This window comes from Talpa occidentalis, unplaced genomic scaffold (assembly GCF_014898055.3).
Source record: "Talpa occidentalis isolate TD23 unplaced genomic scaffold, MPIMG_talOcc4v2.1 talOcc4.3, whole genome shotgun sequence".
NCBI lineage: Eukaryota > Metazoa > Chordata > Mammalia > Eulipotyphla > Talpidae > Talpa > Talpa occidentalis.
This window is the reverse complement of record NW_023603184.1, coordinates 6989450-7016745: the sequence shown is the minus strand read 5'-3', so window position 1 is coordinate 7016745 and position 27296 is coordinate 6989450. Positions and strand designations below refer to the sequence as shown.

The window sequence follows — 27296 nt, the reverse complement described above, 5'->3', positions numbered from 1 at the left end:
TGTGTGGTGAGAGTATGTTTAGTTTTGCAAGAAACTGCCAACTGTCTTCCAAAGTGACTCTGCCATTTTGCATTTCCAGTGGCAGCAGATGAGAGTTCCTGCTGTTACACATCCTTGCTAGCAGTTGGTTTGTCGGTGCTTTGGATTTTGCCCATTCTAATAACTGCGTAGTGGTATCTTGTTTAATTTGAAATTTCCTAATGATGTATGCTGAGCCTCTTTTCATATACCTATTGGCATTTGTGTATTTTCTTTGATGAGCCGTCTTCTGTACAGATTTTTTGCCCATTTTTTTGCTTTTATTATGTATGTTCCTTTCTTTGCTTTTTAAACATATATTTATATATAATTTTCTACCTTCCTGGATTCTGTAATTACTTTGCATATTTCTTGCTGATTCTCTTAAGTCTTCCATATATAAAACCCTATCATTTTGTTGCATTGATTTTTGTGTTTAAGGAAATGAAATTCATATTACGTTCTTTACATAAGATAACAGTATCAAAAATATATTTCACTGGATATAAAACAAGACTCCACTAGCCATTGCTTAAATAAATGAGGGGTTATTTTCTCACATCAAGAGGGATCCAGGCATAGATAATACAGGGCACGTACAGTGACTCAGTGATGGCACTGGGAAGCAGGGTTCTTTCTGTATTCTGTACTGTCACCTTCAGCAAGCTAGCTTTTTTTTTCCAGTTACAATACTTCTCTTTCACCTCCAGACAGCCATGTCTATATTCCAGGTATACAGAAGTGGGAGATCCAAGGAAGAAAGCCAAAAGACTTGTTGTAGCAAGACTTTAACTTCTTATTTATGAAAATTCATATATCCAAGGACAATACCTCGATGCGAATGCTGTGTTATGTGACCATCCATTGCTGCAGGAAAGGCCAGGAAATGTAGTATTTCAAGTTGGTTTTGTTCGTTAAGATGATCGGAGGTGGTGAGTGTTGGGTGGGTGAGTGTTAGTCTATCACAAGAATAATCTGGACTGTGGGAAGTGGGGGTAGGGGAAGAGCTCTCTTCTGCTAATGCGTGATGTGTGTGTGGTATGTCTACTTATGTGTCTGTACAATCTCAGCAGGTATTGCTTGAATATAATAGTTTGGATTTTATTTATTTAAAGATTATTACTTGAGCTTCCATATTTGCTCTCATGGTTTTTTCTACCCTCATCATAAGGGCTTTCTTTTTCTTTTTCCTTCAGCAACATTTTTTTCCTCACAGTTCTGGAAATAGAAAGTCCAAGGTCACAGTGTTGCCAGGGTTGGATTCTTCTCTCTTTGGCTTTTGAGGGGTGTCTCCTCACTGTGTCTTCCATGGTCTTCCCTCTGTATTGGTCTATGCCTGCGGTGCCCTGTGACCTGCGCCTGTGAGGGGCTGCTGCACAGGCTCCTGTAGCAAGTGCCCCGTTGACAGGTGCTGTGCTCCAGCCTGGAGGCGCTGGCGAGCACTCCAGGTATATTCCCACTCTCCTTGGTTCTCACACAAGTGCTGTCCTCTTGCTTGGAAATGTAGCGATCCAACTAGAAGGGCCATGTTATCAGTATAAAATTCTGTCATCTCCTTTGATGTGTTTTTACTTCTTCTAATTCTATCCTCTGATTCGTTGGCTTTATTTACTTCCTTCAGGAATGGAGATGAGTGAATTGTGACACTGGAATCCCATCCTAGCTCTCCTCTTTCCCTTCCCCACTCCCACCCCCAGACAGTGTTGATACGTGACAGAGACCCTCAGGGGCAGGCTGGGGAGGATAGCACTCGCACTTCTGTTTGTGCGGCACCAGCACCGAGCAGGGAGCTTTGTGAGTGCCCACGCGCTGCATCCTCACAGTCCCCTGAGCAGGGCCAGGGTCCCGTCAGACAGTTTCACAAAGCATAGAGGCTCAGCAGCTTCAAATTCTGCAGGATGCTCATAGCCCTTCTCCATCCTTCACTCGCTTCCTTTCGACATTTGTTACTGCTGACCCTGTTGGCTGTGTTACTGAAAATCAAAGCGATTAACCACATTGAGTTGATGTGTCAGCTGAAGTGCCAATTTCAGTTGGAAGTACCTATCTGCTTGTGATAGTTTTAGCTTGGCCCACTCCTTACCCTTTATGAGCATTATGATTCTCATGTTTGAAAACTTCATCAGGCCTCTTGGTTCTCATGTTTTGAAGTTTGCATGTTGTATAAAACGACAGTGGTATCTGTTGAAGGAAGACAGTTAAATGCTTTGTTCAAGGTTATTGGTGTAACCAATTCATGTGATTTCACTCTTCTAGCTTAAACTTCTCAGCTAGCTTAAACTTCTCAGAGATAAATGTGGCCCATGGAGGGGTGTATGTGCGTGCGCGCGCATGTTTGTGTGTGTGTGTGTGTGTGTGTGTGTATGTATAGAAACCCAAGAATAATAAGCATTTACATTTGCTCTCTGGATGGGAATAGTGGTGCTTTCGTGTGTCGCCAACGTAGCTGAAAACTCTTTCCTCTCTGCCGGCCTCAGGTCCTGGAGGGGCTGTAAATTACACTGCATTCTAAACACTTCAAGGTGTTAGAGGACCTGTAGAAACAATTAAGTCGGTGAAGTTCACTTATCCTCAGGCTGAGACATTTGAGCTGTGATTACTGGCAAAGCTTGCTTCCTTTCCTGGTGAAGTGCATTTTGGTGGACAGAATGAGATGATTTGAATCATTTTAAATTAGAGATTCCACCCTACAGCTGTCCCTTGGGTTGGCATTTTAAGTGCATTTCTTACCAGTCATTGTTTCCCGTGGCCAACTTTGAGGCTCGAGGCTGCCCTCTCCCTGCCGATCAGCGTGAGCATGAAATTTGGGAGTGCTTAGGTTTGAGTGTGGTTTAATTGGAATATGACTTAAGATAAAAGAATGCATGATGAACCCATTTGTGGAGAAAAGGTAGATATTTAAGATGTGTGTTTATGTGTGGGCTCATGCTTAGTACATTTTTATACCTTTTTGTTTCCTGAAGAAGGACTGTTTCTAAAGCTGACATTGTGCTGGGACTTTTACTCCTCTAGAATGGGGTGGGAAAAGTGTGGATTAAGAGCTAGAAACGATGGATTTGAGTTGCAATTCTGCCACTTCATATCTTTGTTGCATTTTCCCCACATCTGAAATGAAACTTGCATCTCCCCCAAGTAGGAGATGAGCTGGTCATAGAAAGTAGATGGGATCTTGTGTACAGAAGTGCTTTGCAGTAGGTAGAACATTCTAACATCTGCAGAGATGCTAATTAAAACATGCCGGTTTCTAAACCCAGGAATTCACAGTCTGGCTGGACAGAGGAAATCAGTCATCTGAAATACAGTAATGCAGTCACAGAACAGTCTATAACTGACTTAGCAGGGCGAGGATGTAAGTGCTATGGGATTTTATAGTATGGAGGGATTTCTGTTTGGGATTTCACAGAGAAGTCAGTTCTTCCGGGTCTCATGAAATGTTAGGTATTTTGACTGGGTGATGGAGGGAGAGCAGTGCCATGGCTTTCAGCGGGAAAGAACTAGAACGAATAGGGCACATGGACACAGCAGCAGCAGCCTCCAGGCTGCCACCAGATGACAAGCCACAGGACAGCTCAAGTCAGAGGCCCTTGGAAGTTAGACTTGTGTTTCAGCTGTGCTTGAGTAGGAGAAAGTCTCATGATGCTTTGCCTTCTTGTAATTCACCGAGAGAATGGTAGTCACATGACTCAGAATTTAGCCTAAGTTTTAACTAATACAGGAAACTAACAGAGGAATCAGAACCAAAGTCCACAAGCCTAAACTAAAAGTATCTTCTTTTTCCTGCCTCTTATAGGTTATGCTTCCAATTGGCTTAGTTTAAAATTTCATGTTTACCCTCTTACGCATGTCCTAAGCCCAGGGTTTCTAGTGGAATCAGAGGTCTGGTGAAGCTGGAGAGCCCATATAGACATAGATGAGCACCTTTACCCTGCTTTGTAGAAACTGAGCTTAAACTCTGTTTGCAAAGGAAGTTGTCTCCTTTCAAAAGACTATCTTAGACCTTGACCGAGTTGCTGGCATGGAATAATACTGTCCAAAAAAGTATAAAAAGCTTAGATTAAATAGCAGTTTAGAGGCATTGGAGAGCAATGCAGTCAACACTTGAAGGGCTGTGGTTTCTGACAGAAAGGAAACACGTCATTGTGTAGCTGAGAGCACTTTCTCATTCACAGTTCAAGGGTATGCAGTCCTGGTACAAAGCAGCAAGCAGTCACACAGAGCTTAGAGTTTGGACTTGGGAGCTACCAAAGAATCTGGGAATTGGGAAACCATAGAGAAGTATGCAAAAAATGGACATACAGGCTTCTCTTGAGATGTTTGCCAACTCCTAGGTACTTAGCATCAGAGCAAGTCTCCAAGAATCCTGCAGAGAGAAGCAACAGGCAGCTAAACAAGCTTTGCACATGTTCCAGCACCATATATGGGCCCATGGTGAGGTATAGGTCAGTGTTTGAAACCTCTTGAGATGGAGCATCTTGCGACATAGCCCAGCCTTTATTTGAAGTTCCCAAGGGCCACACCTTAAAACTAAGGGAAAACTGAGGAAAAAACCTTAAAACGAACCAGTTGCGGCATGGAAGTGGTCTGACTGCACTCTCTGTGCCTGCAGAGAATATTTATACTCTGTTAGGAAGAGGATCTGAGCCTTTAATGTCTGGAATCCAATGAAAAATTAAAAGGCCTACTAGAAATGAAGTCAGATGACCAACATGAAGAGAAAACACAGATAGCAGAAAGAGACCCACAGGTGATTTAGATGTTGTATTTATCAGTCAGGCACTATGTTCAATAAAACAGAAGAATTTCAACAAAGATATGAAATCTACTTTTAAAAAAGACAAATGGAAAATCTGAAACTGAAAGATATAGACTCAGAAATGAAGAATTCAATATGTGATTTAATAGTTTAGATACACTCTCTCAGCTTAGAGGGTTACTGAACTGGGGGAAAAATAGCAGAGAAATTGAAGCACAGAGGGAAAAAGTACAGAAAAGACAATAGGAGACACATGGGGCATGGTGAAACCATTTCACATCTGCGTGTACTTGGAATCCTAGAAGAAGAAAGTGTGACCTAACCATTGTTTAAAGAAATACAGACCAAGAGTTTTCCAAAACAGTACAGGCCTCAAAGCACGGGTTAAAGAAGTTCCGTACTGGAACTTAGTGGGATGTGGTCAGAGGGCCATGTAGTGCACATCGTAGTTAAACTGGTATGAGCCAAAGACAGAGAAATGATAAAATGCAGTCAGAAATTAAAACATTTTATTTCTAAAAGATCAACAATGGCACTGACAGCTGATTTATTAGCTGATTTATAGTTGGATGAAGGCAGAAGAGAGTGGAATTTTATTTTGATATGCAGAGACAGTGGAATTTTATTTTGATGTGTGGAAGAAAGATTGTTGCTGACCTAGAATTCTCTACCCAGCAGAAATATCCTTCAAAAATGAATGGAGACCCAGGGGTGAGGTGGGAGGGGAGGAACTTTCAAACAAATGAACACAGAGAACATTGCTGTCACTGGACAGCAAATAGCAAAGTTCTTTATGTAGCAGGGAGATCATTTGAGATGAAAGTTCAGATGTGAGTGAAGGAATGAAGAGTATCAGAAAGGGCAACTGTGGCAAATAAAAACGAGAATCTGTGGTTAAAATCTGTGGTTAATGGTATCTTTTATGGGGTTAAAAGTATGTTGAAAAAATATGTGAGTAGCACAACAGACAGCAGAGGACAAATGAAGGTTCTTGCTTGATTTGATAAGTTGTTAAATGACTGATTTGAAGGGTAATCTATACGTCAGTGCTGTTAAATTGCTAGGAGGGAGAACAGAATAACCAGCAAGCCAATGAATATACAACAGCTATAAAATTTGACTAATTCCAAAGGCCAGAAAGGAACCATGAAGAGGTGAAGCAGATAGAGTGATCATATGCTTCAGCTCTGCCACATTACACTTGAAAGTATAAATGGACTGTATGTAAAATTGGAAGCCAAAGATTTTTGGATGGGATCCAATGTTAAATATTCAAATCCATTTCTGTGTTATTTACAAGAGACAATCTTGTGATAAGCTTTTAAGGCACAAATTTGAAAGTAAGGGTATGAGGAGTAAACACACAGGTATACACACATATACACACAGAAGATGGAAAAAATCAGTATAAGGATGTAGATTATTTAGACAACACTAATAACTTGTCCTACTTGGAACAGAGAGAGAACATTTTACCCATCAGCTGCAGAATACACATTATTTTAAAATGGGCACTGAGCATTTACAAAAATAAGCAAGGTGCTGGGTCATGAATCAAGTTTAAATAAATTGCAAAGTATTGAAATAACACGTATGCTCTCTAACCACAGTGCAATCTAAGTAGAAATTAGTAACAAAAATATACAAATGAAAAATCCCTAAATGTTTGGAACTTAAACACTGTGCTTGTAATTGACCCATGGGTCAAATAAGCATCACAATGGAAATTAGATTTTTTTACATAAATTATAATAAAAATGACATGTAAATTCACAGGATGCATTTTAAAATAGTGCATAGAAGTAAATTTATAGCTTTACATGCATATATTAGCAATGAAGGAAGATGGAAATCAGTTATCTAAACTTCAGTTTCAAGAAGCTAAATGTAAGGCTAATTAAATTAAAGTCCCTCAAAATAGAAGGAAATAATAATGATAAAGGCGGAAATGAACAAAAAAGAAGCATGTGATAAAGAAAATCAGCAAAACCACAAGTTAGTTTTTTGAAAAGATTATTAAAATTAGTAAACCTCTAAAGATTGATCAAATAAAAGAGAAAGCATAGATTATCAACACCAGGAATGTAAAGAGGTGTACTGCTATATTCTATAGGCATTTAACGATGTTAATACACACTTTCAGTTCAGTAAGTTTAACAATTTTGATGAAATGAGCATATTCCCTAAAAATAACTACTCACGAAAACTACTTACAAAACTTTCCTATGTCTGTGGAGGAAAGTCCATATTTAAAACCTCACACCAAAAATCACCTGTACTGGATGGCTTTTTGGTGAATTCTTCTTAACCTTTTGAGAAAGAAATAATGCCAATCTTGCATAAAATTTCTCAAAGAACAGAAGATGGAAAACTTAACCTTGGTACCAAAAACTGAATTAAATATTACAAGCCGAATTAAATACTGCATTTGTGTGAGATTCAGTAGTGTGCACATAAAAATCACAGGAACGATTACTTGTAGCAGGGTGAGATGTGACAGGGAAGCAGCATAGGAAATCTCCCAGGGTGCTGGAATGTTCTGTGTCTTCGGATATTAATTACAAGAGTATGTATACGTTAGTATATACTTAAGATCTGCGCACTTATGTATCATATATATTTATATCAAAGAACTATAAACTTACTCTGGTATAACACATCGATATTTTCATCCTCACATAGTTTCTCTTATGTCTAAATTGAATCCAGTGTGCATTTCCTCAAACAGCAGGGGGCATTTGCTATAGGCTCCTTGTTCTTTGGGAATAAAGCAATTACCCAGACCCAGAGCTGCCTGTGACAGAGCACCTAGCTCTTCCAGTCTCTCACTGAATAAGTGCTGTTTTCTTTGCAGGCACGATGGTTCTGGGAAGCATACTTCCAGTCAATTAAAGCCATTGCAATGGCCACCCTGCAGATTATCAATGACCGGATCTACCCATATGCCGCCATCTCCTATGAAGAATGGAATGACCCTCCCACCGTGGTAAGTGAATTCCAGTCTGAGCCATGTCAGGCATGGCCCAGCTGTTAGGATGGAAGAAAGGAAAATGTACTGAAGTTGTAAGGTCATTTGAATTCTAGCTTTGTAAGAGCGAGTGTGCTGTTTATACATGGGGGCCCCCGTAAGGCCAGCTTCAATTTGCAATGATGACGAAAGTGAGAAATACGGAGGCAAGCAGATTCTAGCTTGTTTTAAATGTGCTTAGGGAAGACAGTATGTTTGTTTATTGCAGAGATAAATGGTGAGGTCTGGGTCTTGTTGGAAATCAGACTTCCTGATGACTTTTGCAGTTGTAATGCTTACAACTCTCGGAGAGGCTCTGTAAACAACTTAATAATAATAGCTCGTATTTTGAGTGCTTACTCTCTACCAGGGACTGTGCTAAGTGTTTTCTGCAGACAATTTCATTTAGCATATCCATCACCCACTGAGGAGAATAATCAGCAGAGTTGATGTAGAGGTATCACCCGTGGCCACCATCACTTGCTCAAGGCTACAGCTGAGGCCCTTGGGTGTTTCCAGTAGAGAAATGGGGTGATCAGAAGCTGCTCTCTGCTTCTTTGCCCAAAGGTGTCACAGGCAGCAGCACATGGGAGGTAGCAGCTCACAGGAGGCAGTGGCCACACCTTCTTTCTCCAGATAAGGCCTGAAGCTCTGGGGGCCGCCCAGCCATAATGCCTCCTGGCTGCTCTGGAGCGTGTCGGGTCTCCAGCTCATAGACTGAAGGCTTTCACAGGGAGAGAACTGCCAGATAGATGCTTCTCTGTTCTCATCCTATTCCTCACTCGCCTCATCGCTGGATTCTACCTTCTGTGCATACTGCTGTGTACTGCCACCATCTTCATGTCGGACCCTCCCTTTCTCCCTCTTTTTCTTCAACGTTTAATTAGTGGCTACTGTGTGTCAGGCACTCCATTCTGGGCTGAGGATGCAGAAAAAGAAGACATGTCCCTCAGAGGGACTCTTCTCTAACTTGGGAAGCCAGTAAGGAAGGAAAACAACCATGGGGTAAGAAGTCCTGTAATAGAGGGGTGTAGAGACCTCAGGGGGCAGCTCCTTGCTGGGAGGCAGCAGCACACTTCCTGAGAAGGGGAGCCCAGGAGGAAGTACAGCTATGTGCACGTGGTAAATCAAACAAAACAACCATAAATGCCTTCTGTTTTGCTCCAGGTCAAATAATATTTTAGGTATTCTGATCTCCATTCTTTCAATAGCCCTGAATACTGGAATTTTTGCTCCTCTTCAATCTAAAAAATGATCTCACGTGTATACATTTTTCAAGTGGAAGTTTCCCCCAGCACACGCGCCCTGTGTATGCGCCATGCTTTTCCCTCTCTGTGCCTTCACTGGTCCTCGCTCTGAGATATTTTCCTTCTTCGTCACTTCCAGGGTCCACACTTTACCCAAATTGCAGTGGCATGAGGTTCTCTTAGACCCCCCTAAGCAGAAAGTAATCTGCCTTCATAACTCTTAGAGCTTTTTTATTTGGATTTTTTTTCTATCACTGAACATGCATAAAAGTATTATTTCCTATCAAATTTTTAGCATCTTAAAGGAATTTCTGAATTTTGTTGGTATTCTGTGTAATACCTGGTGTTAGTGGGAAGAAGGAGGGGCACCTTGGAGCCCCCAACTTTTGTGCTCTAAAGGGATTCCGCCCCTGCCACATAAAGACACAGCAGTCTCTTACTGACAAAGATCTTTAATAGAACGACTATACATAAACAGGGAATAAGAGAAAGGATATAGTTTCCCCATGAAACAACCAGTTTACCCATCCCCTTGTGGATAAATGCCCAGCAAACAGGGTTGGCCCAAAGCAGGGACACTGAAGCCCCAAAGCCTGCCACCAGTCTAAGGCACCTCCTGGCGGTGACCCATAGGGAAGGGGCAGGAAGAGCAGGCAAGCCTGGAAGGAAAGGAGCAAAATCAAAGCACAGGTCAAGCTAATGGCAGCCGTTGTCAGCCCCCCTCCCAGGTCTCTCACCCATCTCACTCTACCAGGTCTTCTCTACCTTCGCGACTCCATGTTTTTCCTCAGAGTCCCCCTAGTCCCTGGTGTTAAGTCCAAAGCCAAGAAGCAAGCAGGCCGTTTTTCTTTACACGTCTCTCTGCTCCACATATTTCCACCTGTGTTCTCTCCCCAGGCTTCTTCACATGTTCTCTCTCTTCTCTCGGCACTCAGCCCCACTCCTCACCAGGTAGAGCAGGGAACCTGGAACCTTCCCTTTTTATGGAGAGTCTAATGTCACTCAAGGACAACTTAATGGGAGGTTCTTGATATATAAAGAAAGAAGGGAAGGGGGAAGATTGGGAACCAGGATAGACCCTTCCAAGGCTTGCTCACATGCTGCTGTTGGCATCCAGTATTTTGTTTGTCCTTTATCCTATTGGGAAGGTGGGGCAAGTGATAGATTTTACTCCTCATTAAAGTGGACACAGTGAGACTCAGTGCCTCTGTCTTGCCTGCAAGTCATGTAAACAGCGAGGATCCAACTTTGCTACCTGCAGAGTCTCTTGAGTGGTTTCTGGAGTTTTATAGGTGCCTTGGAGCCTCACCTGGGCTGAAACATTTCCACTTCCCAAATTGGTGATACAAGCTTCCTCTGCAGGAGGATTCACACATGTGAATTCATACATGGTGGCACTTCTGAGCTTTTATCTGCAACGCTAGGAAATGTTCAGTAAGAATAAGTGATTGGAATTTTGGTTCTCTGTCTTTCATAAGGCTACAGACTAGGAGAAAATCACATGAAATTTTGCAGCTTTGAAATAGATGTGTTTTAATTTAGGACAAAACGGCCAAAGTCCTGAACTCATCAGTTTGGGAAAGATCTTAAGTATAAAAAGCATAAATTTGATATGCAACTGGAAAAGATATTCTGTTTTCTTTCTTTGACTCTTTCTTAAATCGTCCCTTTAGGGTCATTTAGTGTTTGCTATGTTTCTGAGAACTGGGGTGATGAGAGCCCTATTTTTTTTTTTTTTTTTAAGATTTATTTATACAAGCACTAGGTATAGTCAGAAGCGCGGGAGGGTGAGAGAATTCACCAGAGCCAGAGCGGGGAGCAGAGCAGGCAGAAGGACCGAAGGACACTGCTGAGGGGAGCAGCGGGTGGCAGGAGAGGTCTGCGTGCCATGTGGGACCCTCCTCCGGCGGCCGGGGTGCAGCTGGGGATTGAACAGGCGCTGCAGAGGCTGCGGGCAGCTTTGCAACCCAGGGCTCAACCGCTGCGCCACCGGGGAGGCCCGAGAGCCCTATTTTAAAGCCATGGCTGTACTTTTCCTGCCTTCAATGAAAGCAGTTGACAGGAGGCCTGAGTAGAACTGATTTATTTATAGTTAACTCTCCCACCGCCCTTCAGAAATAGTTAACCTACTCTAGATGTGTGAGCCCAACCTGCAGGGGCATCTCCCCTCTAGATTCCATCAAATCCACAATATCAGACTCACTAAAATGGGAGTAGGTGTGGGTCTGGGTCAGTAAATCAAGGGGTTGTCTAGTTTTCTCAAGGATATGCTGTCAGAGCCTCCAGCTGTGCGCGGAGCTTGCTCAGACAGGAGTGGGAGGGCTGAGGAAAGAAAGTGCTGGCTTGGCCAGATGCCCCTGCCTTAGTTTAATAAAGTAAGCAAAGAGAGGAAGGAAGCCCGCGCGTGGGGTTGCGCAGGCGGTGCAGGGTACCTTGCAGAAAGCAGCTTCTTCTGTCACCAGCTGCGTTGCTGTTCTTACCTGTAGCCAGATAAGTGATGATTCTGTCACCCAGGCGGGCTGCACTGTCTAGCTTGGAAGTCCCACCTAGTGATTCTTGAGCATAAATCTGAAGTAGCACCTGTCTGGTTTGAAGAGATTGGCCCTTTGTTTTGAATCTTCTCTTTGGAAGCAATTTCTCACCAAATCCGGGTGCTGTATGAGGGAAGGAGTTCATTGTCTTAGCTCCTTGCGTCCGGGCTGCCTGCGCATTACTGCGTGTTCAGTGTCACTTGTCTCCCTCTTTCACGGACATCAGCAAAGCCCTGTCCTCTCCTCACAGAGTCCATAAGAGTGACTTTCGTGTCCCTCTCACCTTGCCCCTTAGCAGACCTCAGCCTGACATCTGGAGGCCTGTGGAGCGGACACATGCCCTGCCTTACCGCTGGCGCTCTGCCAGATGTGAGCATGTGCCGGGGCACGGAGACTGAGGCAAGCGAGCTCTGGCGTGGAAGGGGACAGGCCAACAGCTGTCTCTTCTTGGGTTTCCGGCATGTGACACCAAAACCGTGTCCTATCTGTGATAAGTTTTCAAAAACTAAATGTAATATAATCCTAAAATCATGTTGAAGAATGAAATGTTTTCTCATTTTTCTGTAATGTGACTGGAAAGATTATACCCCACCACCTTATCAATATGTCATAACTATATTTACCCGGTCCCTTTTGATGCTTCATTTTTGTTTTTAATTTTCTATCTTTGATAACATGAGTAGCAACCTCAGATGTTTTTCTTTTCTGCATAGACCAAAACCAGACCTAGAAGAGAAAAGAGAGATAGTAGGGAGCCCCATGGCCGTTAACAAACAATGGATGAGAAAAACAAGAAAGTGATTTAAAGTGGGTTTCAGGGCCTCCCCTGGAGGCGCAGCGGTTGAGCGCTGGGTTGTGAGGCTGCCCGCAGCCTCTGCAGCGCCAGTTCAATCCCCGGCCTCCGGCGAGGGCCCAACCAAAATAAATAAATAAATAAATAAAGTGGATTTCAGCCTAATAATAAGGTTGAAAAACAAGACTTGTTCTATGAAGTCTAGTCCGAGTGGCGACTTAGCTGCAGCAGAGCTCCAGATGAGGATGGTAGACTTACCTGGAGTGCCTGTGAATCTCGGTCTAGATTTTGAAGCTGGATGGAGAAGGCATGGGTTGGTGGGAGCGCCAGGAGGAACAGGAATCAGAGCTATGGGTAAAATGGGGTTGAGTTTGCTGGAAACCCCTAGGTTCTCAGGGAAGTTGTTCTTGCACTGTAGTAGGCTGCAGGATCTCCTGAAAAACCTGCTAAATAAAACAGATGGCTCCCACTCCACTCCAAGTTTCAGATTGAGTGGATCTGGGGTGGGGTCCTACAAGACACATTTCTAGCAGGTTCCCAAATGGCGTTGATGCTGCTGGCCCAGGACCATAGTTTCCGTGGCATTGGTTCACATGGTGTGTCCTTGTCCCCAAGTAGAGAAGGCTCTCCCTCTTCCCCATCTAGTTCCTTTTCCTGACTCATGGGCTGAGGTCTAGAGATCTGCTTGGATCTACATCTGTCTCGGCTACACAGAGCACTCAGGGCTGCCGGTACCTACACGGCAGTGCTAGCGCGCAGCCTCCCTGTGGTTGTACCAGCTGCTGCAGGTGTCGCTCAGCTGTAAACACTGACAAGCAGCACAGGGCTCTGCAGGCTGCAGAAGCACCAGCTCTGCAGCACAAAGCTTCAAAAAGATACCAGGTTAACAGTCTGGCTCAACACTGTGCCCTTTAACTTCCAGGTTGTGGAATGTTTCTCTGGAATTTGAAGGTCTCCCCTGCCCCCCAGGAGGCCTTCTTGGCTTATTCTCCCTTCATGCTCCCACTGCCTAGATAGAGACTGAAGTATGTGTGGAACTTAGACATTTCAGCTTCAATTTAAGTAAGTTCAAGCTTTTGAAAGTCTTGTTTTCAGAGACATCACTTGTAGGTCACACTTGCGCGAGCGATCTGCTGCCCTGCCCTAAATCCCAGACCTTCCCCTGAGCAGACTCTGCCTTGGAATTGCAGTGTACCTAGAGTTGCTCCTATGGAATCGAGCTGGGACATCTAGGGTCACTGGCAGCCAGGGAATGAGGAAAGCTGAGTTAGATCTGTGGTTGAAGAGGTACAGGAAGAACCAAAGAGTTTGGGGAGACTGATGGTCACATAGAAAGGGGTATGAGTAGGTCCCCATGGGGAGGATGTGCAGGGAATATGGAAAGATGAGCTCAGGGATGTGGCTGAGGCAGCGGGTGGATCAGGTTATTTCCTTTGAGCACCCCAGACCCTGCCTAGAGACAGACCCCGTGCCTGTTCACGCACATCTGTGCGGCCCCCCAGTGGGGGCGCTGGGGCGTCTGCACACCTTGTTTCCTGGGCACAGTCCTCCCTGCCTCGCCTACAGTCCACTCTCACGGCTTCAGCTTTTATGAATCAAAACCTGCCTGCCTCCTTTCATCACACAGCTGAAGGGAGGCAGTGAGTAGGATGGGTTTTCAGAGTCTGCAGAAGTTTGATCTGGCAGCAGATCGAGGCCGTGTTGAATGTTTTGGCAAAGTCATCCTGCGTACCCCACCTGTCATTTATTAGTGCCTCCAGTTCCCTTCCCCTGGTTTCAGGGGCCACTTTCAATCTCCCTGAGGTTTGCTTCAATGACTCAGTAGCAGAAGGTCCCAGGAAAATACAGTGGTGGGATCTTGTTACAACATCAGGATAACAAGTTTTGATTCCATTTCTGGTATTTTAGTTCCATGCCTCCCAATTAATATTTAAGTATAATTTTCTAGTAAATGGGTCATTATAGGTGCAGAGTAGAAAAATTTCCTCATTTTTCCAACTGGAGGTTGATTCTTGATTTTTGGTTCTCTTTTTTTATATCAGCTATACGTCTTAATTTTGTATAAAAAATAGTACAGATTAACACATATGGCTTAAAATTTTTTATAATAAAAGAAAGGATATAACAAAAATTAAGACCTATTCCCAAGAGGCAACTGCTCTCAACCCTTTTCAGCATCCTTCTGATATTTCTCTATTTGCCCAGAAAATACTCATATTAAATGTTATTTTGTGATTTTTTTTTCTCATTCATAAACATTATCTTTTTACTTCCTTTGAGTTGATTTTTCTCCTTTTCTCTTCTTTTCTACATCTCTCTTCTCCCATGTTACCAATAAGGCTATATTTTCAGTCTTCATTAAAGCAGCATTTATTTTATGCATTATTAGGAGCATAAAGTAGTTTTCAATTAAACTAAGTAGCGAACTTTATTTCTGTTTTTATACAATAAAAAGTTGTGGAAATTAAAAAGATTTCCAGGAGTTAATAGCGTCATCTTTTTTTCCCTCTCCATTTTCCATGTACCTGTCACTAATTTTTACTAAATTCTCTAACAAAAGAGTAAAATGGTCAAATACAAGTAAACTCTAGGACTTGCCTCCCTCCTGCCTGCCCTCTCTCTTCTGTCGCCCTCCAGCTGCAGCTCCGGTCTGGACTGATGCTCTGTGTGTCTCCTGTACTGTGGTCATCCCACATCTCAGTTCATCCTATTCTGCAAATTGCCTTTTTCTCCCTTTGTTGAATTCTTTGTCTCCAAGTTCTAACATCTTCCTTTTTTTTTTGAGTTTATTTTGTCCAGTTGCTTCCCAGGAAAGGAACTATTGAGATAAAATTTGCTGTCCACTTGTATGTCTGAAAGAATATTTATTCTGTTTTATGTTTGCTTCATAGTTGGGCTAGTGTAGAGTTCTGGTTGAGGTGGCTTTCTTCAGAATGTTGAAAACATTGTTCCATTGTCTTCTAAACTTCCCATTTTAACCTCAGAATGAGATGTCATTCTGATTCCTGGCCCTTGGCCTGGGAAATTCTGTATTCAGAAATTTTATGATGGTCTGTGCCTTGCCTTGTTCTGAATGGCTTTTTATTCACTGGTTACTGATGTGCACCGTTAAAAAACTGGAAATTCATATTCAGGTCTGAAAAAAAATTTTTTTTTAATCTTTGTTTTCTTCCCTTTTTTCTCTCTCTCCTCATGGACCTTTGGTTGCCTAGATGATGAACATACTAGATTGTTTCTTGGTTTTTTGTCTCTTCTCTCCTATTTAATATCTTCTTGGTTTAGTGGTGTATGTTTAAGTTTCTTAGATATGTTCTCAATCTTCTAAACTTGTTTATTTTTAATTTTTCTTGATTTTGAATTAATGTTTTGTAAGCTTATTGTTGTTTAAGGATGCAGTATTTTTCTAAAGATACAGTATTTTGTCTTCATTTCTCTTTACTTCTTTGTATTGTTTGCTTCCTTTGAAGTCCATTTTTAGTTCCTTTCTTTGTTTCATATCAGAAACCTCTTTCAAATACTTGATGATTTCTGGTGGTCTGTTCTTTGTAAGGGTGAGACACTGAAAGGTGACTGGCCGTTCTCTGTCCGTGGATAAAGCTTGTTGACAGATGGACTTTGCCTAGCTTAAGAGGAAAGGGACCTAGTCATATGCCCAAATGTTGGTATTTATGGGTTATTTCTGTTGGTTTGGCTCATGCATCCAGAGAATAATCTTTCTTTCTCTTGGGTGGGCAGCAAACATTTTGGGACCTGAATGGGGAACAAAATGGGTTCCCACCCTTCACTTTATAGACTTACTTAAACCGCTGTATTTGATATGGTGCTTTGTGTCTCTGAATGTGGACTCTGTCTAACTCATTTTCTCCAGAGAGTAAACCTCCCTCTGCTGAGGTGGTGAAGGGAAAGGAGGCTCTGCAGAGGAGAATGTGTTACCTGCCTGTGCGTGTCAGGTTAAGGAAGCTTGGAAGTAACTGCTCCATGTTCCTGTTTTCAGAGCCCCTCCTTGGACACCTAGTACCTCGTTTCTGAGTCTGTTTATTGTCATCTTTGGAAGGTTTAGCTTTTTTCACTTTGCTCGATAATTTATGTTCCTCTGTCTGCCTTTTGTTTGCTTGCTTGCTTTCCTAAGCAGATCTAAATTTCTCTATTTTTTTAACTCTTATTTTGACACAATTTGAGCCTTAAAGTTCCAGAAAGCAATAGTTTCTGACACTCTTCACTCATATTTCTCAACTGTTAATATTTACCATGTTACTCTTCTGTGTGTGTGTATGTGTGTGTGCATATACTTAAACGCACATTCATTTATTTTTTCCTATGCCATTTGAAAGCTGCAGATGTGATGCACCTTTACCGCTAAACACTTGGATAGAGTCATAGTACTGTTGTCAGAATCATCTGTAAATAAACATTGATGCAATGATTTTGTCAAATATTCTAATAATGTCTGTTAGGACAAAAGAAAATCTCAGGCCATGTGTGGCATTTAGGTGTCACGTCTCTTTAACTTCCTTTAGTCTAGACCAACTTCTGTCTTTGTCTTGCATGACACCAATATTTTTGAAAAGACTGTCACTTGTTTTGTTCGATGTACCTTGATTTGGATTTGTCTGGTATTTTTGCATCAAGCTAGGCACTTAATTTCAAATTATTGATATTCACATTATGCATTTTTGACAGAAATCACAAAAGTTATGTGTCTCGGTGTATCATATTGGAGGACACGTGATGTCAATTTATCCTGTAACTGGTGATGATAACTTCAATCACAGGTCTCTGCTGGGTTTCTCCAATGCAAAATTACTGTTGTTCTTTTAATGTGTCTTCTGGGGAAATATTTTGAGACTATATAAATATCCTGTTACTCCTCAAGCCTTCACCCTGAAGTTTTAGCATCCACTTGCTTGAATCAATTGTTATAATGGTTGCCAAATGGTGATTTTCTAATTCCCATTCTCTATCTGCTCTTAAGAGTTATTTTTCTTCTCTAACCTGGGGGTTCATGTCTTTAATCAGTTTTGGGAAATTCTCAGTCATTTTCTCTTTGAATATTACATATCTGCCATTCTCAGTAATCTCTCCTCCTTGGAACCCTATATCCTACATAGGAATCCAGATAATCCTGTCTGTATGTCAGACCTCTTTCATTCTGTCATTATGTCTCTAAGACTTTTTCCCCACACATTTTCCATATTTTTGTCTTTTTAGCATGTTGGTTAGTTGTTTTTTTTTCCCCCCACATCAGTTTTTCTGTTTTCTTAAGCTGTGACCTATCTGGTTTTTACCCATCCACTGAAATTTAAGTTTCTAGACATTCTGTGTAATTATTTTTCAAATCTCTCTACCTGGTCTTTTATTTTTTTTTTTTCATGTTTTCAGCTCATTTTTTTCTATCTTCAATTATTGCAGACATTTACTTTATATTCTCCAGTTAACCCATTTTAAAATTTCAGGTCTGATCCCAGGTTTGCCAACTGTGTGTGGCACTCTTTCCTTAACTGTGTCCTAACTCTGGATGGACATTCACCTTTACAAAGGTTGTCTGAGAAAACCTTGCTACCTGGGTAAGGGCATCTTTCTCCAGGGAGCCTGTTCTTGTTTTGCTCTGCCAGGTATTCCAGAGGTGTCGCAGAGCTAAATCACCTTTTTTTTTTTTTAAGATTTATTTTTATTTATACAAGAACCAGGGTACAGGCCAGAGTCGTGGGAGGGTGAGAGGATTCACCAGAGACAGAGTGGGGAACAGAACAGGCAGACTGACTGAAATACACTGCTGAGGGGAGCAGCGGGAGAGACAGGAGAGGTCTGCTTTGCCATGTGGGTTTCTCCCTAGCCGGCCGGGAATTGAGCTCATGCTGTGGAGGCTGTGGACAGCTTAACGGTGCTGCGCTCAACCTGCTGCGCCACCAGGGAGGCCCTGCTAAATCACCTTTTAACATTCATTTCTCAGTTGCAATTCCATGCTGCACAGACTTGCAGAGGGGTAGCCTCTAGTAGAAGCACCCCAGTCTGAAATAGATAGATGTTTTTGCTGCCCCCCTGTTCTAGGAGACTTTCTGGACCACCTTTTCTCCAATTGTGCAGGCCTTTAAAGATTCTGGTTGTCCGTGTAAGTCTAGATCATCTCTAGCTCCCTCACTGGGTCCTAAGCCATAGCCTTGTCTAGTGGACATGAACCCAACACCCTGGTTGCCAAGCCCAGCAACAAGCTCTGCCTCCCCAAGGTACATCAGTGCCAACCGGCTCTGTGCTCGGGGCTCTCCTTTAGGGTTTTCCCTTCATTTTTGGCCCCTGGGCTCTGCTTTCCTGTGAGCTCAGCTGTATATTTAAAAGGGTTTTTGTTAAATTTTATCCTACGTTTCTGTGTGTTACATAGCAAGAGGGTTTTGAAAAGGAAAACGCTATCTGTTTCCCATCCCCAAATGTGTGGGATTCTTATCTATGGTTGTCTCTTGCCTATTCTTTTTGTTCTTGTGGGTTGGTGCCCTTGTGTGTGTTGGGGGTGGGGGGGGAGTGGAAGGGGAGGAAAGAAGCAGAGATAAAGCAGTAGACAAAACATGCCTTATTGAAATTCCAGAGAAATTAAGAACTAAGGAATGGTCACATTATAGAAGTTGTTGTTTCCACTTTGTGTCAACTTTAATGGTGGCTTGACATGCCTGTCAGCTCAAAAGTGTATAAAACTTTGGTTTTCTTGATTAATAACTGTGTTGGTGTTTTGAGCTTGGCTGCCACTCATTCCCAAGAGTCCCCGTGTCCTGAGGCGGGGACCTTCTCTCTGCACATCACTGACCTCTTCAGTGGAGTCCATGGGCAGCAGCTGACCTTCTCCTGCCCATACAAGGGGACCAGCCTCTTCCAAACTGTCAGAGTATTTCAAGTATGGGCTAGTCAGTTGAAGTTGTAAATTTGTTTTCTGTCTCATGAGAAGTAGTGTACGTAACCATTTATATTCTTGAGCGCTTTATATTTGGATTATAGGTCTGCCTTATTTGTTTGAATCAAATAAGTTCTTAATGCCTTTTGTTGAAGTGTTTCTTTTAAGTGTTTTCAGTACTATCTAGGGATAATGATTGTGTTTGAAGACCATGTTCTATCAAACAGCTGAGCTGTTATTCTTAATATGTCAAATTCTGCACCAGTAAAATCAGTGATGTGTTATTTTTGCCCCTCCTTTGTCATATTCACGCATTTGATTGTGTAGACAGTATCTGAAGCCATTTTGCCATAGATGTATTTAGTGCAGTTTATTACTTGCAGGCTGATACAACTCATGAATTATTGAAAGCATCAGCATATGGAACCTGCTTTTTCCTCATTCCAGATTCTTTTAACATGGCTTTCATTGAGCCATTTAACTGGCTTCTGTCCATCCCACTGATGGAAGCCACATCCAGACTAGGGATCTCATAAAAGATTCACTTCCTTTCCAAAAAGAGGAGGATGAAATGTCAACTTTTTCCTTTACTACCTGAAAAGCAATCAGTGGCAACCCTCCTGCTCTTTTTGACAGTAGTTTGGCTTCAGAGAAGAAGGATGGGCATTTAGCCAGATGTGAATTTCAGTGCTATGTAAAGTAAAAATTTAAGTAGTTAAAACTCTTATTACTGGAATCTTCAGAGAGGCATTCGGATGCGTTTAACCTGGAAGCCTTCAGTAAAGCAACTATAGTTCAGAAATTCCCAAACTGCAAGTCTAAATCCCTCTTTCCTGGTAATGATTGAGTAACTTGGGGTGACTTACCAAATCTGTCTTTGCAACGATGTGCTCATCTGTAGGAACTGGGTTTAGGATAACACGAGCTTCAGAGGAATAGTGTAGCAGTGGGTGAATGGTTACCAATTACTAATCAAAACCATTGGAAAAGACATTTGGAGATCAAACCTTTGAGATTATTAGCTTGACCGCATCCTTTATCTCTTTGTTATCCTTGACTATAGATTGGGAATAGTACTTTTTCACAGGATTTTTATGAAATATTAATGAAATAATATATGGGGAAGCATTTTGTGAGTGGATAGTGTATAAAAATTAAAGTGTATAAATCTTAGAATGGATAGGACTCTGGAGGAGAAAACCTGAAATTTGCAGGAGGGTGTTTTTGTACCCAGGTAGTCTCTGTTATGTGTTTTCTGTTGTTTAATCTTTACAATCCCAAGAGTAACATTCTGTTAGCTCTCATTGTTACAGATGAAGAAAGCAAGGCTTCTTTAAAACCCTCCTCCCCTATTTTACAAATGAGGAAATGCAGGTAAGTGTAATTATTTGTCCGGTGCAGAGATTCTCAACCCCTCACTCCATCTGTTATAATACACTGCTATATTTTCATCATCATTATTTTTATCATGCACACAAACTTGACCCCCAAATTAAATAGGAGACCCGACAGCACATAATTAGATTGACATCTGTCTCTGGCTGTCTTTACAAAATGACTTTCCTAACTGGACAATTGAAATAGCTAAGTGTTGTAAGGCAGTTCTAGGCTGACGACTTGACTCTCTAAACAAAGTAGAACTAGGTATCCTGGGAGATGAGTGGGAGCCAACGCTGTCTTTGCTGTGGTTTGAGGACCTTGAGCTTCTACCCAATAATTGTACGGTATAGGGAACAAGGGAGTAGAATTGAAAGCCTGTGGCCTGTGCAGGCCACTTCATGTGTGTTGTTACCAAGCTAAAAAGCTGCATCTTTGTGAGTCAGTAAGGAAAAGTAAGCTGCTTTTGTGGGTGTAGAGAATAAGGCACCTTTGCATGATGTCCAAATTCATACTGAAATGTGGTGCAAACAAAGCTGAGAAGGAGAACTTCTTTGAAAGTGGCCCTGAGTTGCTAGGGACTAGCGGAAGTTGATATATAATCTCTTGAGGAAATCATCTTCATCCAGGTCTCAAATAATTCTTAGCCCCAAAAGAAGTGTCTAAGAAAAATGAGCAGCTCATAATCAAAAACTACAAAACATCAAAGAAATAAAGCAATCATGAGTGAGAAGAGGCAGACCTGCAAAATTGTTAGATAATGAGCCCCAAAGAGATAGAAATATAAAGGTATTGTGAAGTGCCAAGTCCCAGCACAGATCTAACCCGAGCTCCTGATAGAGACGAGGGAATCACGGACAGGGGCCTTTTAGGAAGAGAACAGTTCAGAATTTTCTAGAATTTTTGACACCAGGCCTCAGATCCAAGAGGACCAACCACAAACAGGACAGTCAGAATGACACTCCAGTATACGATGGAAAAGGAGAAGGTCTTACAAGCATCTCAAAGAAAAGGATGGATGAACAGTGGCGGTTTGGCCTGGGAATGTGACCCAGACTTCATGTCTGGGACACAGCTCCTCCGGCTGTCAGGGTTGCGGTGCCTGCTGCTCTCACACCCACCATGGAGAAAGCTTATTCATGAGCAAATCTCATAGGGATTCTAAGCTGAGAATTCACTCTCTCTTTCTTGAGCCTGCAACATTTGGGAAATGTCTAGCCTTTCATTTCTTTCATCTTTCATGTTTCTGCTTAATTCTGCTTCATGTTTTTGTTTTTGTTTTTCTGGGTGAAATGATTTTAAAACATAATGCAGTAAGTAGATTTCAGGCTTGTTCCCAAATCTTTTCTCTCGATCCAAGAGACCCTGCTTGGAGACATCCTCCAGTGTCTATGCTCCTCTGGTTTCCAGGGCCAGCAAGGGCTGGGTCGAATGCGGTGCTGGGAGAGGGGCTGGTGGGGTTTAATGGTTAAGGCAGCGTGGGCTGCTGTGCTGATTGCCCCTTTCAAATCTCCCAGTAACCATTAACATAAATATCATCTCACCGTTTGGGCAGGGGACACCGCCCTTATGCACATTAGTAATGTGATGCGAAACCTTAACCCTTTCCTTGCTCTGTTAGCTCCAGAGACCTTGCCCTAGATCCATTAGTAGGGAGTCTGTTTGATAGGGAGTCCTCACTGTTAGAGGGGAAGTGAAAGAGTTAACTCCTTTTGGTTTTGGCCTTTGACCACTTCAGGATGAGAGGCATGATGAAATACTTTTCAAAGTCTTCAGTGGAAACACATCATGCATAATTGGAGCAAAAAAGAATAAATCAAAGCTTTTTCCCTCCTTTTAGTCTGGTAATTCATAATTGAAACCACATTGAGGTAAGAGTTGATAACTTCAAAACAACCGAGAAAACGGCCCTTTCTATCAAGGTAGGGAGAGGTACAGCTACTCATTACCAGGGCTCTGGAGCTTCTGTCTAGCAGGCCTGTCCTCTTCTCTTTTCCTTCTTTCTGACTTCTCACTTTGCTGCTCATCCAGAATGTCTTTTTTTAATTTAATTTATTTATTTATTTTTAAATTATTCATGCATAAAAGAACTGGGGTACAGGCCAGAGGTGGGGGGTGAGAGGACTCACCAGAGACAGAGTGAGGAGCAGAACAGGCAGACTGACTGAAATACACTACTGAGAGGAGCAGCGGGCGAGACAGGAGAGGTTTGCTGCACCATGTGTGTTGCTCCCTGACCGGGGATCGAACTCATGCTGCAGTGGCTGTAGATTGCTTCATAGTGTGGAGCTTAACCCCTAGTGCCACCAAGGAGGCCCCAGAATGTTTTTTTTTTTTTTTAATCAAATATGGGTTGACTCAAATATCTGCTTAGTTCTCTTCTTGTCACATGAAGTTAAACAGAGTGACAGAAACAATCTCTGATTTGAAGGGTGGTAGGGGATCTCTGATATGGTGAGTCATAGGAATTATAGTTTAAGTCATCCTACATTGAACTTGAGTCCTCCTGTCTGGTTTGGTTGATTTAGGTTGAACGAGTCCTTTAGTTGGTAATGGAATGTGGTTTTCCCCACTTTTGGTTTTATAATCCTCAGATGGTTTCAGCAAGAGCATTTCAGGGTGGTGAGCAAAGGCTGTTTGCTCACCACCTTCCTCCACTTTCTATTTGGTAGGTAACCTTGGCTAGAATGGTGTTGTCAGGTTCACATAGGGCGTTCAACTTGAAGAAAGGAAAAAGTCGTGCTGGAGCCTCTGACAGTCTGACAGTTGCCTTTGGGGGATTTCCATAGGCACACCTAGCAGTGAGCCTAACTCCTTCTTGGAGAAAGCCCCTTTGACCTGGACTTGGCGCCCAGTCGCCCACAGCCTTTCTTTCAGGACCTCTTGAAACCTGAACCCAAACTCCCTCTTGCTAGTTTGTCAGCTCACAGCTTTGAGGGAGTTTTCTCGAGTAAGCCTGCATGAAAGGACTTTTCTAAAGCTGACACTGTGACCTGCCAGTTGCTGTGGCTGTCGTGGATTACTTGCAGCTTAACAACCTGTATTTCTTACTGAGGCGTCTATAATTGGTTGAGGGAGTCAGAAGTAAAGTGCTGGGAGATAGGTGAGAGATGAGCAAGGTATTTTGACTGAACACCAGCCTGTCAGGACAACATGCTCCTCTCCTCCTGCTGTCTCCTCCCATCTCTGAGTGTGTGTGTGGGAGCCTCGTCCCCCCACCAGGCTCCAAGGGTGCAGCCGCGGCTCGTGGGCTTCACTGCTCACAGGTCTCCTGCGCTCTTGCCGTGATGGAGATTTAATCAGGCACCAGAGTTAATTGCCAGCATTGTTTGCCTTTTCCCCGGCAGAAGTCAGAGTCCTGAGTAAATTATGGAGGTTTAAATTTGCTTGATTTCCTGCAGAAAGTGGGGTCAAGAGGTCCCAGACTGTAGACACTCTCTTCGGTCAGCCAGCAGGGGGTCAGCTCTTAAAGGTATTTCAGAGGTGACTAAATGCCACTTTTGAAATGTCCTTCTCCAGTAAGCTTTTTTCTCTGGGGGTTACTTTGGTGACCTTCCCCCAGTGCAGTGGAAGCATACACCCCAATTAAAGCTACCCTTCTCCACACTGTCACTGTGCTCCAGAGGCACACGGGGTTATGTTTGAGGAGAGAAAGCGCGGCGGACACAGATGCCTGACATTGCCTAGTTCTGATCTTTTGAAGCAGAACATGCAGGTATTATGGAAATTAATCAGGAAAAGAAAATTTCAAGAGAAATGAGTGGAAAGCAAACCATAGGACTTTAAAACAAAAACTGCAACAACAACAACAAAAAAAAAAACTCCTGACCGTGGGGCATGAGGTCGATTCAGCCTGCCCGCACTGAGCTCTCTCAGGCCCACTCTTGCTCCTTCCTCCCCCAGCGCCGGAGTCTTTCCCTGTCCTGTTCGCCTCTCTCTGTACTTGCTCAGTTGCCACTGTGCTTCTTAGTCAGCACCCTCCAGCTGATCCTTGAGTCCCCCCAGGGGTGCCCTCTTAGTCTCCTCCAGGGAGATAGAGGTGACCCTTTCTGTGGCCTTTTATGTCACCACCAAACTTTCATGCCTTATTCTAGTACTTGCTGTGTTGCAGTGTTACTAACCTTTTTACCTGGCTGTCTTCTCCACCAGGTTGTGAATCTTTTCAGGGGAAAGGAATTCATCTTTGTGTCTTGAACACTATTCTAAGCTTATAGTATAAGCTCAAGAACTATTGACTGAACGAGTATCAGAAATAATACCAGTATAGAAATGACTGCTGACTTGCTAATCTGGGGGCTTTAGCAAGCAAGAAGAACACAATTTGGGAAAGGATGGAAGTTTTTTTTTAAATTATCCTTCCAAGAGTTCTGTGTTGGGAGCCATCTGCTAAAGGATTCTGTGCATAATCTTATTTAATCATCATCATCCTAAGAGGCAGATATGCATGATCCCCACTTACTAAGGAGGAAGCTAATACATCACAAAAGGAATAAATGGCAGGACCCAGATTCAAACCCTTTATTAACCCTCCTAATACTACATGTCTTCAGAATACTTAGTACAATAAAGTACTTGGGGGCCTCCCTGGTGGTGAAGGCGATTGAGCACAGCGCTACGAAGCTGTCCGCAGCCCCTGTAGTGCCGGTTCGATCCCCGATGGCCGCAGAACAACCCACATGGTGGGGCAGACCTCTCCTGTCTCGCCTGCTGCTCCCTTCAGCAGTGTATTTTGGCGTTCTGCCTGTTCTGTTCCCTGCTCTGTCTCTGGTGGATCCTCTCACCCGCACATCTGGCTTGTACCCCGGTTCTTGTATAAATAAAATAAATCTTTAAAAATAAATAAATAAACTACTTGGTAAGTCCTTGTAAGGTGAATTAAATCATCTCAGAAGTCATGATGCCACTCAACTGAATGTACAGAAGATGACAGAAAGAACATGACACATGTCATTTAAATCTGCCTTAGTCATTTTAAAACAAGTTTTATTGAGTAGCACTAGGCACTGTGCTAGGTATTAGGTGTTAGAACAGTTATGTCACCTGCTTTTATGGAACTTTCAAGATCGTTAAAATGCAAAGAATAGGAAGGAAAAGAGGACGTGGTAAAAATAAAAACAGTGTGTTGGAGAGGAAGTAGTAGAAGTTCCAGGTAAACCAGGACGCTAAGGCCGATAAGGTAAAGACAGATAAGATTTCATTAGGATTCCTCATGCTGGAGGGACTCAGAGTTGCCCTGGCTACTCCCACCCCACTTTGAGACCCACCTCGACATATCCTAGTAAAGGGTAAGCCCTGAGGTCATTGTCCTCCCACAGCATCCACTGTTGGCTGCCGCTTCTAGAAGGCTTGTCTATACCTAGACTTTACATATGTTCCCTATGTACTTGCATGAACCTTAAGATTGTTAAGAAATAATAACTAAGAAATGTTAATAATTAAGTAATTGTTATGTTAACTAATACTATGTACCTTTAAAAACAGTATTATTAATGTGATTTTATAGATATGGAAACTGAGGTGCAAGAAAGGTTAGGTACTTTGCCCAGGTCTCAACAGGTGATCAGTGAAAGATCCTGAACCCCAATGAAGGACTTCCAATTCCAAGACTGGGTCTGAGGGTGCTGACTCTCTTCTGAAGTCACCCCTCTGCCCTGGTGGCGGAGCCTACAGCAGAGCCCCTCTCCTGGATCTAGTAAACGTGTTCAGTAGCTTTTGTGTCACCTCCATAGTCATCTCAACGTCTGTCCTTTGAGGGTGTGTGTGGCCGGGTTTTAGGCCTTCCTGTGTCCTCGATGTGCTGCTTCCCCAGTGTGCTGCTTTTCGTCTCTCTGGTTTTCAGGCTCTATTTGGTGTGCAAGTGAGTAGTGTGGAAAAATTGAACCCCAAGACAAGTCACTGTCAGCTTCCCACCCACCCACTCTTTCCTCCCTGCCTCCCCCTTCTGTAACCATCCACTTCCCGAGCATAGCTGGCACGAAGCTGGCATAAGAGATGAGACCCGATCTGTTGTCTTGCTAGAGACTGTGGTTCCTTCTCCCTGGCAGTGCCTTGAAATCAGAGTCATGATGCCTTTCAGGAGGTGCTTCAGTTTAAATGCCAAGGAATTTGCTTGCAGAAACCAACTTTGCATCGCTCAGGGAATTTTTCCCTCTTTTTGATGTCATAAAGGCATTCAAGTGTGTTGGCATTTCCCCTCCTCTCCAAGAACAGACCCCATTTTGTTGGAGTTTTAATAGTTTTTCCTTCTGTGTTAGAAGTGTATTTACCTTTTTTAATTTATGTGCTCACTTTGTGTCAGTGTTATATATTTGGTGTGTTGTTATTCCAGGTACCATCTGAAATCATAGTGTTTGGGTAGGTGCTTGCTTCTTAGCCCAGATTTGACGATCACCTGCGGGCTATGGAACCTTGAGTGTCAACCACCCTCCTCGTCTCTCTCCCTCCATTCGATCTGTCTCCGTCTATCTTTCACTGATAAAGCAAATGATTAGACAGTATTTACTCTTCCTGATCTTATGGTTTTATCTGTGAAATTAAAAGTAATAAGTAAGTCTGTCTGGGGTGGTGTTTTGAGACTCAGATGAGATAATACTTGTAAAGAACAGTGTCTGTCAGTTCTCAGGAAATCTTGAATGCTTCAACATTATTCATATCTTCTTTATGCTTCTTTAAAAATATATTTTTAAAATTTCT

The 27296-nt window shown here is 42.7% G+C and overlaps 1 protein-coding gene and 1 long non-coding RNA gene across 4 annotated transcripts in view; one reads left to right on the top strand and one right to left on the bottom strand.

The window, feature by feature from the left end:
* EXT2 (exostosin glycosyltransferase 2) overlaps positions 1-27296 on the top strand; it is a 118987-nt gene that overhangs the window by 48216 nt on the left and 43475 nt on the right. For all 3 annotated transcript variants that reach the window (XM_037522423.2, XM_037522421.2, XM_037522422.2), the window contains one exon: positions 7626-7757. In XM_037522423.2, the coding sequence (XP_037378320.1) occupies positions 7626-7757 (132 nt within the window). The remainder of the gene's footprint in view (positions 1-7625; positions 7758-27296) is intronic.
* On the bottom strand, positions 9444-12792 carry LOC129146576 (uncharacterized). Its single transcript, XR_008553453.1, has 4 exons — positions 12608-12792; positions 12180-12282; positions 11506-11679; positions 9444-10445 (listed from the first exon to the last, which is right to left on the bottom strand). It is a non-coding gene; the product is annotated as an uncharacterized LOC129146576 (long non-coding RNA).